This window comes from Cibotium barometz, chromosome 46 (genome assembly GCF_041138505.1).
Source record: "Cibotium barometz isolate CiBa-2024 chromosome 46, ASM4113850v1, whole genome shotgun sequence".
Classification (NCBI taxonomy): Eukaryota; Viridiplantae; Streptophyta; class Polypodiopsida; order Cyatheales; family Cibotiaceae; genus Cibotium; species Cibotium barometz.
The window spans coordinates 42,053,654-42,070,477 of NC_141091.1; the positions used below are offsets into that span (position 1 = coordinate 42,053,654).

General features: G+C 44.6%; 1 protein-coding gene across 1 annotated transcript; it reads left to right on the top strand.

Moving 5' to 3' along the window:
* Positions 1-8,284: 8,284 nt before the first annotated feature.
* LOC147612236 (uncharacterized) lies at positions 8,285-16,165 on the top strand. Its single transcript, XM_086784189.1, has 3 exons — positions 8,285-8,323; positions 15,200-15,330; positions 15,490-16,165. Exons 1-3 carry the CDS (start codon positions 8,285-8,287, stop codon positions 15,872-15,874), a joined length of 555 nt encoding a protein of 184 aa, XP_086640315.1. The 3' UTR covers positions 15,875-16,165.
* Positions 16,166-16,824: the final 659 nt, after the last annotated feature.

Sequence of the window (16,824 nt, forward strand, 5' to 3'; positions counted from 1 at the left end):
AAGCTCAAGCCTCCTTCTCCTTCAATCAAAGTATCATGGAGGTAGTTTCATCTTTCACTGCAACAACCAATCCAAGGTTGTTCTCCATTGACAAGTTCAATGGAAACAACTACCTAATATGGAAGCTAAGAATGAAGCTATATCTCAAGCAACTTTAATTATGGAAGTGCATCAAGGTTGATGGCAATCCCACTGAGAAGCAACCCGAAGCACTCAAGCTTTGGAAGCAACAAAACATCATGGAGCAGATGGAGATCATTCTTCACTGCAAAGATCAGCAAGTGCAAATGGTGAGAAGCTTAAACTCCTCACAAGAAATATGGCAATTCTACAAAGATTACTATCTACACACTGACTTGATTTATCAAGTGTCTCTAGTGAAGAGACTTGTCAACTTCAACATGCAAGAAGGTCAAGCAACCGCCAAGTTCTTGGACTTTTGGCAGGGTCTTCTAGATGAAACCCTTCTCTCTGGTCTTGAAATCCCAGAGACTCTTCAATCAATGTTCTTGTTGGCAGCCTTTTCCCCAACAAGGAGGGCATTCATTACAACCCATGCTTCAACAATGGAGCTCAAGCTTCAAAGATTGGTGGAAAAGATTCAATAAGAGGATGCCTTAAGGGATCAAACATCCCACTCCAACATTAAAACAGTGGCTCTAGCCACTTCTATCAATGCTCATAAGCATGGTCATCATCACAAGAGGGGTTCTCACCACTCGTAGGCCTCATCACTTCAACCCTAAAAGGGGAAACCACAAGCATTCTCATGCTCGAAATACCCCTTACTCCAATGTGCAATGCACATATTGCCAGCGTCATGGGCATGAAGATAAGGACTGCTGCACAAAGCAAAGGGCACTATCTAACAACAACAACAATCACCACAACAAGAGGCCATTTGGAAGAGCTCACTTCACTAAGGTTCAAGAAGGTAATCAAGATTCTAATCCCCACTTCTATAATCCTCTTGCTTCTCATGATTACCCTCTTCACCTATTTGCTACTACTATCACACATAATACTCCTTCTACCATATGGTATCTAGATACTGGTGCAACCTATCATATGACCTTTAATCTCTCATGGCTATCTAATTTTACTTCTCTTATCAACCCTTTATATGTACACTTAGGGGATGATAGCCTACAACATGCCAAGGGTAATGGTGAAGTGGTCATCTCTCTCCCTAATGGCCAATCTACCTTAGTCAAGAAGGTCGACTATGTCTCAGGGCTAAAGAAGAGCCTCCTCTCTATTAGTAAGCTCATTGATCAGGGCATTGAGTTCAAATTTGTAAAAGATGGCGGTCATATCATAGCCAAAGATAATCATGGCAAGAACATCACCTTGGTATGCCCTAAACATGGCAAGCTTTACCCTCTTGGCAATACCTCTACATCAGCCAAAGCTCTCTCTACCACTATCAACACTCCTGCAAAAGAGGAAACCTTGCTATGGCACTATAGACTTGGCCATATTTCAACACATGCCTTGCATCAAATGAAGCACAAGAAGCTTGCAATTGGGCTTCCCAAGGATATTACCCCAATCCAATTTTGTGAAGGATGTGTTGTTGGCAAGGCCAAACACTTTCCTTTCCCAAAATCCACATCAAGAGCTTCTGAGCCCCTTTTCTTCATTCACATAGATCTTTGTGGCCCCTTGCAAACCACCTCTCTTCACAGGTAACAAATACATGCTTTTATTCATAGATGATTTTACAAGGTACACATATGTCTACTTTCTCTCAAAAAAATCATCTACTTTCATGAAATTTACATTTTTTCAAGAGCAAGTGGAGAACCAACATGATAGAAAGATCAACGTCCTCAGATCAGATAATGGTTAGGTGAATACACTTCAAATGCTTTCAAGGAGCATTTCCATATACATGGCATTCACCATAAATTTACCATCCTCCTCAACAAAATGGTGTGGTAGAAAGGAAGAATCAAACACTCATGGAAGCCACCGACTCAATGCTTGCCGTGGCTCGTCTCTCTCATGTATACTGGGAAGAGGCCATCACCACCGCATGCTACCTTGAAAACAGATATGCAACTTCTACTCTTTGTGGGATCACACCATACACACTATAGTATGGCCATGCACCAAATCTCACTCATCTTTGCATTTTTAGTGCCCCTGCATATCCTCTCCATATTGGCCATCAAGCTAAGTTTGCAGCAACAGCCTCGGAAGCCATTTTCGTGGGCTACAGTGATTGCTTTGGCTACAAGGCTTATCACCTTCATCATCCCAAGGAGCAATGTGCCCATTCGGCTGACTGGATTGAAGCCATGAGTCAGGAAATGGAGGCTCTCCAAGATTAACACACTTGGGCTCTTATGCCACCCCCGCCCAACCACAACATTGTTGGATGCAAATGGCTCCTCAAGAAGAAGTTTAAAGCTGATGGGAGCTTGGATCGTTTTAAGGCGTGACTTGTTGCTCGTGGCTTCATGCAACAATTCGGCATGGACTACACCTAGACCTCCTTTTGTTTGATTGTTGCATTAGTGGCACACTACAATTTACCTCTTCATCATATTGATATTAAAACTGCATTTCTTTATGAAAGATTAGAAGAGGACATTTGCATGCAACAACCACCATATTTTGTGTCTCAATCACATGCCCATTTTGTTTGCAAGCTGCAATGCCCCATTTATGGCTTGAAGAAATCACCCTGACAATGGTATCAAAGAATGCATGATGCACTTCTTTCATGGGGCTTGCAAAGGCTTCTCACGGATCATAATCTTTACATCTTGCATCATAGTCATGGTTGGGCACTTATAGGTCTCTATGTTTATGATATTCCCATCCTCTCATCCAATGAGTACATGATGCATTTAGCCAAAATAATGTTCCAATGTGAGTTCCCTATCACTGATAATGGACCCATGGAGTACTTCCTTGGTATCTAAGATATCCCTGTGACCCGCATAGTAGCTTCATTTCTCTTTCACAAGAAAAGTATATTGAAGAAAGCTTAGCACATGCTAACATGCCTCATTCATCTTATGCCCTTACTCCCATGGTTACCAATGCCAAACTTGCTCTTGAAGATCTACCCTCCTACACTCATGTAGATAGGAGCTTCATGCATGATTTTCCATATTCCTGTATACTTGGAAAAATTTGGTACTGCATAACTTGCACCCATTTGGATGTGTGTTACATTGGTCATATTCTTTCCCGTGCATTGCATGAATCCTGAAAACTCCATGGCATAGCACTCAAAACGTGCCTAAGGTTCCTTCATGCCATCAAAGCACACAGAATGACTTACTTTTCAAGAGGAGGTCCTCTCTCCTTGGAGGCCTTCATAGATGTTGATTGGGGGGGCACATGACTCTCACATGAGGAGTATCTCCGGTTATCTTTTCCATCTCGCTGGTGAAGCCATCTCTTGGCAAACCAAGAGAGAGCTCTCGGTGGCTTCCTCTACAATAGAAGTGGAATATGTAGCGGCTTCCCTCGTCCCACGTGAGGCTCTTTGGCTTCAACAACTCATCAACGAGCTTCATCTTCCTTATGATGTGCGGCATGTTACAATGTTTTGTGACAATAAATCTACCATCACCATCACCAAATCTCCCGAGGTATCTAGCAAGCTTAAGTGTCTGAAGATAGCATATCATCTTCTTAAAGAGGTGGTCCAAGAGGGATATATTGACATGCAGTACGTCCCCACAAAGGAAAATATGGTCGACTTTCTCACCAAGCCTGTACCGATTGAAAAGCACCACGCCTCCTGTCTTGCAATTGCCCTTCTCCCGGGTCTACATTTGAGGGGGGAATCTTCCAAAGAAGATGCTTAATGCTATTCTTTTTGTTTCAAATGTCCACCTCTTACCTTAAGGGGGGATGTTAAGTTTCCCGATGTCCATTTGAGTGGACTAATGCTTAGATTAGTTTATGCTATCCTTGTTTCTAGGAAGATGCTTTCCTATATTATTCTAGGAAATCATATTGCTATTTTAATTCAAATATGTAACAGCTCTTGCCAACAACCACTAGTATTTGTAGTGACCTTGTTTTGTATAAAGAGACACTCTCTTTCATTTGAATACATGATCAACAAGCAAGGTGTTACACACTCAAGCCTCTCTCTCTCTCTCTCTACTCTACTCATTCTTCTCACCAACTCCATAGTTCTCACAATATGGTGTTGTGCTGAGGTCAAAAGATGGAGTGAGAGTGATGTAATAATATAGAGAGATTGCAAAGTTAAGATTAGGTTGTGAGGTTGGAGTTGTTTTAGCAGTCATCTCCTCTCTGTATGTTTACACCACGGCCTCTGTTGTGGGTGTGCCCACCCAATTTAGGTGTTTTCTCACTCTCCATATTTTTCCCTATTTTTACCAGGTGTGGGAGACTGCCCTGTGGTTCTTGGATTGATCTATCCTACTGCTCCCGATTTAGGTGGTTTCTCACTCTCCATATTTTTCCCTATTTTTACCAGGTGTGGGAGGTTGCCCTCCTATGGTTCTTGGATTGATCTAGGTGATGGCCAACTGGTCCTGTTGCTCCCCGGTTCTCTATGTTTTGTTGGCCGACTTCACACGTGTGCTGGCTGACTGAGAGAAGCTAGCCGACTAGGAGTTTAGCAGGTTGGGTGTCCTTTCTACCAGTCAACTGGATCATAGGGGCCATATAAAATGGCCCCTTGCTCGCACACATCCTGTATTTTTATATTTCGGGATTCCTAGTGTATATAGTAGAGTTGCACGCCTCTCTCTCTCCCTCTGTATTGCTGTGTTTTTCTGCAGTGCACTTGCTCTTGTGTTTTCAGATTTTTTCTTCATCTCTGCTGCATATTCTGACATGGTATCAGAGCTGTAGGCTCTTGATAGATCTTGGGAACTGTGTGAGCAAGAGGGGGGCTGTTTTGTTGCTTATTGGTGGACTGTTTTGGACCGCCGGGAAGAGGAGAAACAAGAGGAAGGCGGGCTAATTTGCCGGACAGCCACTTGTAGGTTTAAGTTCTTCTTTTTTCCCATGCACCCACCCTTTCAGTTACACTCCTGCAATGGCCTATTTACTTGAGATGGCTGAGAAGCATGTGAAGATTTTGACACTCCCCATGTTCCCAGTGGACCGTTAGTTGGACGGGAACAACTATAGCATATGGAAGGTAATGATGGAATCTATTTTGGAGTCTTACGACCTTGCTGATTTCATTGTTGTTGGGGTTCCATGACCAAAGTTGGAGAAAGAGGAGTTACCCTCGATTCGGAAGGAACGCGAGGCACAGGCACAGTTGTGGGATCATGTCAATACCAGGGTCCATTCTTTCATTTTCCTCAACTACACACCGCAAGTAATCAATCATATCAAGCATATGATGTTGGCTAGAGGTATATGGCAGCATTTGGCTTCTCTCTATAACAGGGTATCGCCCATGTAGAAGATCTCCTTGGAAGTACAAATGTGCGTGATGTATCCTGCAAAGTCGTCGATGATGTGGGAGCACATCAACAAGCTTCAAGCTCTTCAGCAGGAAGTTCTCCAGGGTTGGGAAAGAGATATCATGGGAGGATATGGCCATCACGTTGCTGTCGCATTTTCCTTCTTAGTACTCAGCATTTTACTCTTCGTTGATTACCAGTGGTGGCAAGCTCAGCACCATCACATGGGAAGAGCTTGTGCCCATGGTCTTGGACAAGGAGGAAATATTCTCGAACCCTCCACAAGGCAGAGGTTCTGAGGCCTTAACTGGCCGACGGTCAAAAAGCAGTAACAACAAGGGCAAAGGGAAGGCTTCATCGGAGAACTCTTCTAAGAAGAAGTCCGATTTAGACTGCAAGAAACTAAAGGCAGAGAGGACCTGCAATGATTGTGGTGAGAAAGGCCACTACTGGAGGTAGTGTCCCAAGCGGAGCACCGAGAAGGGTGCAGAATCCTCAACAGCAACCATGAAGAGTCTAGCTTTTGTGCACCTAGAGGTGATGGACACCGATGTTTCATTTTCTTCGAGAGGGAGGAGGTTGGAGGATTCTCTGCTAAACGGATACTCGGGAGTGGATTCTAGACAATGGTCCTTCTAGGCACATGACTCCTTCTCGTTCAGCTTTACAGGATCTTTGCAGGTATTCTAGTCATATTCTTACTGGGGATACATCCACTATCCCAATTCACAGTGAGGGTAGGTTGGAGATAGTTCTCGATGGTGGGAGAGAGGGGAAGCATTCTTCTCAGGTGTTTTATGTTCCATCACTTAGTTTTCATATGTTGTCAGTGCATCAGGTTTGCAAGACTGGTGTACGGGTGGAGTTTGATGAGCATTTTGTTGCTCTCCGAGACAAGGCAACAAGCCAGGTAGTTTGAGAAGGCAGAGTGGAGAATGGAGTTTACAAACTTTAAGCACTCTCTCTCCTAGGTCCTCAGTTTTGTGATGAGTGGTAGTCTGGTAATGGCCACTTAAGTGTGGATACACTGTAGGTGCAGGCTTTCTGGGACCAGATGGTGGATAGCTTACTCGTTGATATAGCAGCACTTGGTAGGAACTTTCCAGTACAGATGTTGGTAGTTCTTGTGTTCGTCAGTTAGAGAGGAAACTTTACAGGTAACCTATGCTCTAATGTCTCGTAGTATTTGGGACAAAGAAACTCTTGCAGATGAGGAAGTTCTTTCCACGGGGACCTATTGGAAGGCCAAGCAGGTGGCAGTTGATTAGTTGCAGGTGGAGGTGGATGTTGCATATTCTATAGGCTTTGTGATTCCAAAATCAGAGGGGATTGGTTACAGGTTTTCGAAGGCCTCTTCAGTGGTCTTCAGTAGGTTTCCAGGACTTGGCATCCCACCATAATGGTAGTTGATCTTGCTGAGCATATGATGCCTCCTAGACTCTGAAGCAGAATGGTTCATTCATTTCGTTAATGCATACCAGATTGGACGGGAGCTTCTTGATGAGACTATTGAGCTCAGGTTTGCAGAGGACTCTTTGGGAGATATGATTACATATCTTGTGTTTTTTGCAGCATGCGAAGGATCTTGGACTCATTTACACAGGAGGGGGATTGACGGATGGAGTCAGACGCCACGGATGGAGTGACTCAAATTGGGGAGAAGACCTAGACACGAGGACCTTGACATTAGGCTACAGTTTTTCCCTTGGCTCAAGAGCAGTTTTATGGAGCAGTAAGAGGCATCCATCAATTGCCTTATCGTCGACAGGGGCAGAGTACTGAGTTGCTTGTGGTGCTGCTTGCGAGGTGGTGAGGTTGCAGAGGTTACTTGGCGGGCCGGGATTGGGTTTCCATTGGTGGAACCCACGGTTATCCAGAGGCATTTTGTTCGTGAAAAGATCGTTGATGATGACATCTTGCTAGAGTTCTATTCAACGGAGGACAATGCAGTGGACCTCTTCCCGAAGTCTCTATCACAAGCTTTGCTTTGGCGGCACTCCAGTTCCCTGGGGTTGGTTCCACATCTAGGAGCTGAGAGGGGGTGTTAGCAGTCATCTCCTGTCTGTATGTTTACACCTGGGCCTCTGTTGTGGCTGTGCCCGCACGATTTAGATTTTTTCTCATTTTTCCCCTCTCCATATTTTTCCCTATTTTTACCAGGTGTGGGAGGCTATCCTTTGGTTCTTGGATTGATCCAGGTGATGGCCGACTGGTCCTACTGCTCCCCGCTTCTCTCTGTGAAGCTGGCCGACTTCACACGTGTGCTGGCTAACTGACCAGAAGCTGGCCGACTGGGAGTTCAGCAGGTCGGGTGTCCTTTTGTGGCTATCGGCTATCCTTGCTACTGGTCGACTGGATCATAGGGGCCATATAAAATGGCCCCTTGCCCCCACACATCTTGTATTCTTGTATTTCAGGATTCCTAGTGTATATAGTAGAGTTACACACCTCTCTCTCTCCCTCTCTATTGTTGTGTTTCTCTGCAGTGCACTCTCTCCCCCTCTCTATTGCTGTGTTTTTCTGCAGTGCAGTTCCTCGTGTTTTCAGATTTTGTCTTCATCTTCGCTGCATATTCTGACAGAGGCCACGGTAGTTTGAGAAAAGGGGATGCGTGAGGCCTCTTAGGCTGGACGTGAGGTGAAGGTCATATGGTAGCCGTCAATACTGTAGACCATCGTCTGAACGATGGATCGCATATAGCAGTTGGGCCAGCTGGCTTTTGAGACAGAGACCACCTTATAAAGCATTGATGGCCGCCGTGTGAAACTATGAGGAGAAGGCGGTGTGAGGAGAGGGTTTGTGTGCGTGAGCCAAACACATGGAGGTCAGAAGATAGAAACGTGAGGTCGTGGCCATGAGGCGACATGACTGGGCGAATGTCGGAAAGTGACGGTGGCCGTGAGGTAAACTCTCAGAGGTTGACGGAGTCATGAGAGGGAAGAGGCAGAAGATGTGGCCGTGAGGTGGCGTGGACAGCAGGCTGGAGGTGTCTCAGGCGTGAGGTAGTGACGTTGTGGATGGGAGGTGGAACACCGTGGAAGCATGGTTGCGTGGGACATGTATGAGGTGTGAGGTGGTGAGGTGGAGCTGATGAAGCGGGAGGTGGAGGACGGAGGTGACGGTGATAGAGAGGAGGTCGACTGGCACGTGGCCGGTGAGAGTTGTTGAAGCGTGAGGACATGGCTGGAAGGCGGTGACGGTGAAGAAGCAGCACTGGGAGATGGCAAAGGCATCACTGTGAGGAGGTGGAAGGTCATGATGGGGAGGTCGACCGGCAGAGATGTCGTGAGGTCGACGCGCAGTGATGTCGTGATGGTTGGCATGGCTTGCCCACCATGAGGTTGATTGCGGACAAGGCTCCATGTGCAGCAGAGCTGGAGGAGTTCAGCGCAGTGAGAGCCTCTACACGATGGAGAAGGAGCCTACACCATAACTTCCTTCTCAGTATAATTTCAAGCGCCATTGATAAGCGCCTACCTTCATAGTTGAACGATGACTCCTACACCATAACTTCCTTCTCAGTATGATGTCAAAACTACTTTCCCTGAGGGTTAAATCCACCCCTTTTCCACACTTTCTAATTCTTTTGTTTCTCAGCTCACTGCTTTCCTTTGCTAACAAGGAACCCTAATGGGGCTAAAGCACACACAAATTAAACATAAAATCACAAACAAAATCACACCAAAATATACGCAAAGCACATAAACATCAAGCCAAACACTTACAAATAAAAAAAACAAATCCAAAGCAGCCCAAAAGATCTATTCAACCTCACACCAAGGCTTGCTGAGTGTCTACAACAGATCCATAGAAACCACGTGGCAAAGCTTGGTGGCTTGCTTAAAGCTTGCCTCGATTCCGTAATAGCAAACACCCAAGTTCCAGTACGTACTCTCTGTTTACTTCATGCGGGTGTCTCAGGGGTCTCTTATTATTTGAGAACTTCACATAGAGTAGAAAATGGTGAGGAGAATGATATGAGAGGAGAGAGGAAGAGAGAGAGAGAGAGAGAAGGAGAAGAGAAGGAGATAGACTAGGAAGCAATCACTTGATGTATTTTATTCATATCAAACGTTTACAATGGATTGGCCCTTTATACAAGATTAGGTCACTATATATGGAGGTGTTTGTTAACATGTGACTGTTGCATTCTAGATAGAAAATAGAAATATGCTTCCTATAATATTTCCTAGAATTACGCATGGAATAAAGTTAATTCAAACAGACACCTTGCATTAATTGCTAACATCCCCCCTTAAGACAAGAAGTCGATATTTGAACATACTACAATCTAATGAGATGCTGCTTTAGAGGACGATTCCCCCCTCAAATGGACATTAGAGAGGAGCCCAACACCAAGGCATGAGAAGCGTTGTTTGTCATGAGGAACAGGCTTGGTGATGAAGTCTGCCAAGTTCTCTTGAGTAGAGACATACTGCATGGTGAAGTACCCTTCTTCGACCACCTCCTTGAGTAGGTGGTATGCAATCTTCACATGCTTGAGCTTGTTGGAGACCTTGGGAGAATGGGCAAGAGAGATGGCAGATCGGTTGTCACAAAACATTGTAACGGGGGTATCTCATATGGAAATTGGAGCGCGCGAAGAAGTTGTTGAAGCCAAAGAGCTTCACGAGTGGCGAGGGAAGCAACAATGTACCCTACTTCAGTCGTAGAAGAAGCCACCGATAGGTGTCGCTTGGTTTGCTAAGATATGGCACCACCAGCAAGCAAGAAGGGGTATCTAGAGAGACTCTGCATGTAGGGATCATGGCCTCCCCAATCTACATCTCTAAAGGCCTCCATATCGAGAGGGTCTATGCCTGTGAAATATGTTAGTTTATAGTCCTTTATGGCATGGAGATACCGTGTAGACACCCTTTGAGTGCTATCCCATGGAACTTGCGAGGTTGATGGTGGAGAGCTCGAGAGGGAATGTGGCCAGAGTAGCAAACATCCAACCGAGTACAAGTGATGCAATATCTAATCTGCCCAACAAGATGATCATAGGGAAAGTCATGCATGAAACTCCTATCAAGATGAGTGTATGGAAGATCTTCAAGTGCAAGCTAGGCATTTGTGACCATAGGAGTGGGGGAGAAAGAACATTGGGACATTTGAACATTAGCAAGAATGTCCTCAATATACTTCTCTTGAGCGAGTGAAATGAAGCAACCATGAGGATCACAATATTAGGAATTTTTTGGACCCAAAGAGGACCTCTTGGATTAACTTTTGATTAGGAATGGACCAATAGGAAGAGGGCTCAGTGCACATTTTTGACTTCTTGGACCCTAGGGGGCCTAGGCTTTGGTTTGCTAATGGGGCCTAATTACTACTCTTGTCCCCCTACCTCTTGGGCCGCCCAAACTTAGAGGTCCCTCCACCTAGAACCGCGCCGATTAAAAACCCTAAAAATTTTAAATTTTAAATTTTTCCTCAAAAATGTGTTTTCTCTCTCAAACTTCCCCCCAACATACTCTAGGTTTGGGAAGCTCATTTTGAACCTCTTTCTTCCTCTTCTAAGCTCTCCATTGCTGTGCAGAAACTTCATACCTCTCAAGCTCTCCCTCCTTGTCAAGCTCCCTCAGTCTCAAGCTCCCTCTCCCTCTTTCTTCCTTTTCTAAATTCTCCATTGCTGCAGAAACTCCATCCCTCTCAAGCTCTCCCTCCTTCTCAAGCTCCCTCCCTCTCAATCTCTCTCTCTCTCTCTCTCTCTCTCTCTCTCTCAAGCTCCCTCCCTCTCCATTGCTGCAGAAACTCTATCCCTCTTTAGTCTACTCTAGGTTCAGGAAGCCTATTCTCAAACTCTAACCCTCTTTTAAGCTTTCCATTCCTGCACTGAAAACCCTGAACTTTCTCTCCTCTCCACTCCTCTTCTGTTGTAAAACAAGCTTTTCTTTTCCCTTCTTCTCTTTTCTTACCACCATGGCCTCTTCTAGAGTAATGTGAGAAGACCTAGGGAGAAGGTGGAAGAGCTTGTGCTGCATAACACAAGAGTTGAGAATGGAGTTTGGGCTCCAACAAGATTCAGGGTTGGGGCTTGGGTCTACATGCAGCCAAGCTCTAAGGGACCACATCGAGTGCATCAACAACTGGGGAATATGCTACATCATTGGAAGGGGCGGCTACAAGGCTTCAAGCATACTAAGAAGGAAGGACTAGTTACCATAGTGTAACATGTGTATACCCTTGGCAACCTGTACATTCAAGGCCAACGACCAAGGTTTTCTTCAAATTGTTAGTGTAACATAAACACAGCTTTAACAACATGCTAATATTGGATTTTTTGTTTCAAATTTTCTTATGATCCTCCATTTTCTTATGTCTCTCTGCAAATATTTTTCCCTCTAATTATGTTGAGGAACAACCACTCCTAAGCCTCACTGGAGTTTTATATGCTATGCATGCATCCATTGGAGAGGCAACGTTTGTATCTCAAAGCCCAAGTGATCTTGTACAGAACAATATCTTTTTCTTTTCTCACTCATATTTTGTAGATAAAAAACCAGGTTTATTTGGCAAGCTAGAAGAGATCCCCAACTCCCCTCTTAACAATCCCGAATGGCCCAAACCTGATGCTTGGACCATCTTATGCTTAAAGTTTAAGATGGTAAGTGATATCAAGACATCACTCAAGTTTTCAAAGGCATCTAGGTTAGTAGGGCTAAATTGGTTTTGTCCTTTACATGTGTTTGTGCACATGTTCAATTCCATGCCAATGCACCAAACAAAAACAATGTATATTTGTAAGGAGGTATGGTCTTACCTCATTCAAGGATTACTAGGAGAGGGTTGGGAGGTTGATGAGGGGTCAAATCAAGGTGATGTGTATAGGTGCAATGTAGTAGATTCTACAGTGTCTTTCAGGTTCTTGAAGGGATGCTCTATTTTGTACATGCGTCTGCACTACCAAAGATGGATGCAAAAGCGCAGGACATGGATCCCACTTCAAGCCTTAGAAGAAGAAATTATGCCTATTGAGGTAACTGTGATGATGCAAAATGGATAGATTGAGTGAGTGGCAGCAAGCAAGCATTGGAGCCTAGTAGACCTCCTACGTCAACACTTTAGCATCATGGGCTTTGACAATGTGGAAGAGTCAAGTTTCAAGTTGATGAGAAGAAAGGTATATCTGATTCCACTACATGTCTAGAATTAACCCTTATACTTTCTGGTTATTGTGCCACTTTCTATATTTTTACAGATTGGGAAGCGTAAGGAGGGGACAACCATGGTCTCAGAATCATGGCAAATGGGAGACCTCGAATTTTCAGCAACAAGGTGCATAGCCCTACCAACACATAGTAGGCATGTGAAAGAGCTTGAAGATGAATTGAGTATATGAGAAAATAGCCTCTATTTTGATGCACGTGAGGGGCAAGAGTCTCAAGATTGAGGTGAAGGCAATGACAAGCTTTCAAGTCAACAAGGAGATGGTGATCAACATGAAGTAAATGTCACAAGAGGGGCAAAAAATGAAGACATTATAACAATTTTAGATTAGATGACATGCTTGTAGCAGGCTCTTTTTTAACCAATCTTTATTTAGTTGAAATCTTAATATTTTTGCAAACTGTAATTTTTTTGTCTAGCAGTCGTGTGAAAAGGCCAAAATCTAAATTTTAACTATAAATAGCCAAAGGTGCCTTCTTTCTCATTTTCACGCGATAGAAACCAAGCAGGAGCTCACACTATCTCTTTGCATTCACATGGCTACCCACTTTGACTTCTTCTCTGAGTTCCTCTCCACCACCCCGTGGGCAGGCAAGAGCGAGCTCTTTGTCATGTTCTCTCGTGAAGTAAACTTTGAAAAGTCGCTCACCCTTACGTCCCAACATTATGAGACGTAGATTGCATACATAGAGCAATACTTGGCTCCCCACTCCATCTCCTTTCCCCATTGCCCCAATAATCGATGGGTGCCTGTTGAACTACTTAAGTATATTCAACAATATGCCCGCGCCTATATCCAGCGCCTTGAACACTTCATCGACATCTGCATCCCTGTAGGAGCTTACTGTACCTTCAATAAGCACGAGGTGAAGAGGTTGGGGAAGGGCAATTTAGGAACTAGGTTCCTCTCCTGGCTTGCCACTTTTGCGTTCCTCATCAGCGACGATGAGCATTCGGATGAGGAGGTAAAGATGCCTGCATTGCAGTTGGCAGGGTATTTGAGGGATGACAAGGAAGTGAAGGCAGTAGGAACGAGTGCTGGTGTAGAAGAGCATCTTGCATCAGAGCACTTTCCAGAGGGTACACAATCTGCAGCTGAATAGCCCAATGTAGTAGAAGATGCGGGGCCATCTTCCCCACACGAGGAGAGCAAGGTGCTGCCAGAGCTTGACATCAATCTCTTGAGCACCATTGTGGTGGAAGGTGAAGGATCCTCATTTCTTCCATGACCTTGAAAAGGCAGCTGGCTTGAGAATGGATGAATGTTTGGGCATTATATGCATGCGATGTGAGGTGGACCTTGATACATCCAACCTCGGTCCTCACCTAGATAGTGCTATATTACCCCTTGGAGAATCTATCACAGAGATAGTTGCTTTGGTCAAGGAAACTGTGGTTGAGACCACGGAGCAAGCCCTAGTTCCAGAGAAGGAATTCACAACCTTACAAGACAAGCTAAAGGGTGAATAGGATACCCTTGCTACTGCTGGAGTAATGGAGGAGACCAAAGCACCAAAAAAAGATGAGGCTAAGTCCTCGATTTACCTCTCCGCTCCCACCAGCACTTTGGCAAAAGAAGACATTGAGCAAGAGGTAATAATCGACCTTTTACAACCTGGAAACATTTGTAATTATATATAGGAAAATATTTTGATTTTTTCTTTGATTGTAGAGGGTGGTTGAAATTGACATTAACATGATATAACTCCAGAGAAGAGGTTTACTGGGGCAGAAAACCTGATTTGTCTCATCTGAAAGTCTTTGGATGCATTGCATATGTGCATGTGCCAGATGAGCTGAGAACTAAGCTGGATCCATTGATGAGTGTTTATTGGGTATTTTCTTGATGAGCAAAAGGGAAACAGGTGTTATAACCCTACTACACGTGAGTTGAGGGTAAGCAGGGATGTTGTTTTTAATGAGATGAGCTGGCTTGCTGCTGAAAAAGAAGCAGGCATGTTGGCACTGATCTGAGTGGAAATGTGGTTGCACAGAATACAAGTCAGCAATCACAGTCTTTGGGTGGACTAGGAGAGTCCTCATCTAGTGGTTCAGTTGATAGACCATGGAGTGGTAGGCTGTATCATAATACCAGTCCTGCAAATGTGATTAAAAAAAATATTTCAATAATTAGGATGAAAAATAATTATCAACACCGTTGTTTAGGAGAGAAATGGGTGCGTGTTCCTCAAATTCTTTATAATTGAGTTATGTAAGAAGATTGTTGGTGTCAAAATCATTTCTTAGAAATCCATTTTGCTCAAGGACATTGCACAAAATGCAATAGAGTTATGAAGCAAATTGTTGCTCTCAAAATCTTTTGTCTCAAGAGAAATGCACAAAAGAGGGGCCATTCAAGATTCCATAATAAAAGTCTGGAGAGAAAGACAGCGTGCCAAGTTCCAACCTTTCCCACACTAGACTATTACGTTTTCCCATAGTAGATTATCACTTCTGAGATTTCTATATCCCCTTTACGATTATTATGTTCCAAAGCCCGTGCCCGAAATTCAACGACTGGACCAAGCGACCGCGTCTGGGATGCCAAATAGACGCGGATGCAGAGGCCTCAAAGTTGAAGGCCGACCCCAACCTTCAATTGCGAGGCCAAATTTTACTTTGACCTTAGCGAAGATGATGATGATGATGGACAGGCAGCTGGAGGAGGAGTGCAGCATGTGTGGCGATGTGGCTTCCCGGAGGAGCTCTTTCGCTGCCACACGAGAGTCCAGCACAGGTAAATTATTTCTGCAGCATTTCTGAGTCCCACATATACTATTACCGTAATTGTAGTGTTTATATGCACGTTATTGCTTTCGAGTTATAGCCTGTGGTCGACTAGCAGGATCAGTTTTTAGATTTTTTTTGATGCGATTACGAGCTGCGCGGCCTTCAGGTATTGCAGCAGGTGGTATCTGAAGCTCTCACCCCAAGCTGCCAACTGGGCTTGCGAGTGGTGCTTGTCTGCGGCTGTTGATGCGGAGGACTCCAACTCTAAAAAGCTCGACATGCCAGTTACGCCCTGCAAAGGTACTGCACAGCTCCCACTTATTGGGGTCGATCATCCGAAAAGCAGTAAAAGAAGAAGGTGCGCCTTAGACCAGCTTCATGAATTCGCTGGAAGCAGCGCCAGGGCGATTTTGAAAAGAAGGCATAAAAGCTCCTCCAACTCCGTGCAATCTATAGCTGGTCAGCCGTGCCTTAATTCCTCCGTCACCAACACCACAGCCACAGCCAGTGGCGCACGACGCTTCAGGAGTCTACAGTCCTTGTTGTTGTAGACGATATTGAATCTATAGCCCAGCTTATTGTAAATAATGAGCAGCATTATGTGGAATATATGCAAAAGAAAAAAAAGTGGAATAGCTGGCGAAGAGGCCTGAGCTGAAGGTTCACAAACCAGGCAATCTTGCAGGATACAGAAATAGTGTGAGAGAGAGTCATACACAGGAATAGGAGGATAGTTGGATTCGGTTGTATTGCATTATAAGGTAGTTACAAATACTACTGCATTTCATGCCTCAGCTGACGTCGCTAGAAACGACGTCAGAGCAATTCTTATTTACAGAAAACTGGGCGTTCCGTCCAGCGTTGCACTAAACACTCTATTCGCAGCAACGGTGTCGCACCAAGAGACTTCATACGGCTCAGGGAAATGCGATCTAAATAGGCTCGGAGAAATGCGTCCCTTTTTGATGTACTTAGGAGCCTCGACAATGGCTTCTTCATTAACAGGCAAGCTCTGGAAGCGATGTTTGCGCCTTCTGTGCAAACCCCCCGCCACTTATAGATGGGTGCTCTCTTTCGCTCGAGTTCCTGTTCCATCGAGGCACTGCCTTTCAGATTAGTTGATTCTCACAATGTGCACGCATATGTGGGAGGTATTTTACAGATTCATTCTAAAAATCTTTTTTTTTTCCATAACGTCTTATTCCATTCCTTTCCCATGCCCGAAAGTTGAGAACAATGGGTTCTCAGTTGGTTGTTACTCGTCATGCAGGAAAGCCAGAATGAGCAATGGTTGGGAATAATAGGAGACCACCTGATGATGAGCAGTGGTTGGGAATAATAGGAGACCACCTGATACACCTGAAAGCTGAGAACAATGGGATGCAATATGCCACGGTGGTCAAGAGATCTAAAGGGTTCTGAGTTGGTACTTGTCATGGAGGAAAGCCATGATGAGCAGTGGTTGGGTATAATATGTTAGCAATTAATGCAAGGTGACCAT

Coding starts and splice junctions, on each gene's coding strand:
- LOC147612236 (XM_086784189.1), top strand. CDS start 8,285: ATGACTGGGCGAATGTCGGAAAGTGACGGTGGCCGTGAG. Junction 8,324..15,199: donor AAAGTGACGGTGGCCGTGAG/GTAAACTCTCAG, acceptor TTCAATTGCGAG/GCCAAATTTTACTTTGACCT. Junction 15,331..15,489: donor CACACGAGAGTCCAGCACAG/GTAAATTATTTC, acceptor CGCGGCCTTCAG/GTATTGCAGCAGGTGGTATC.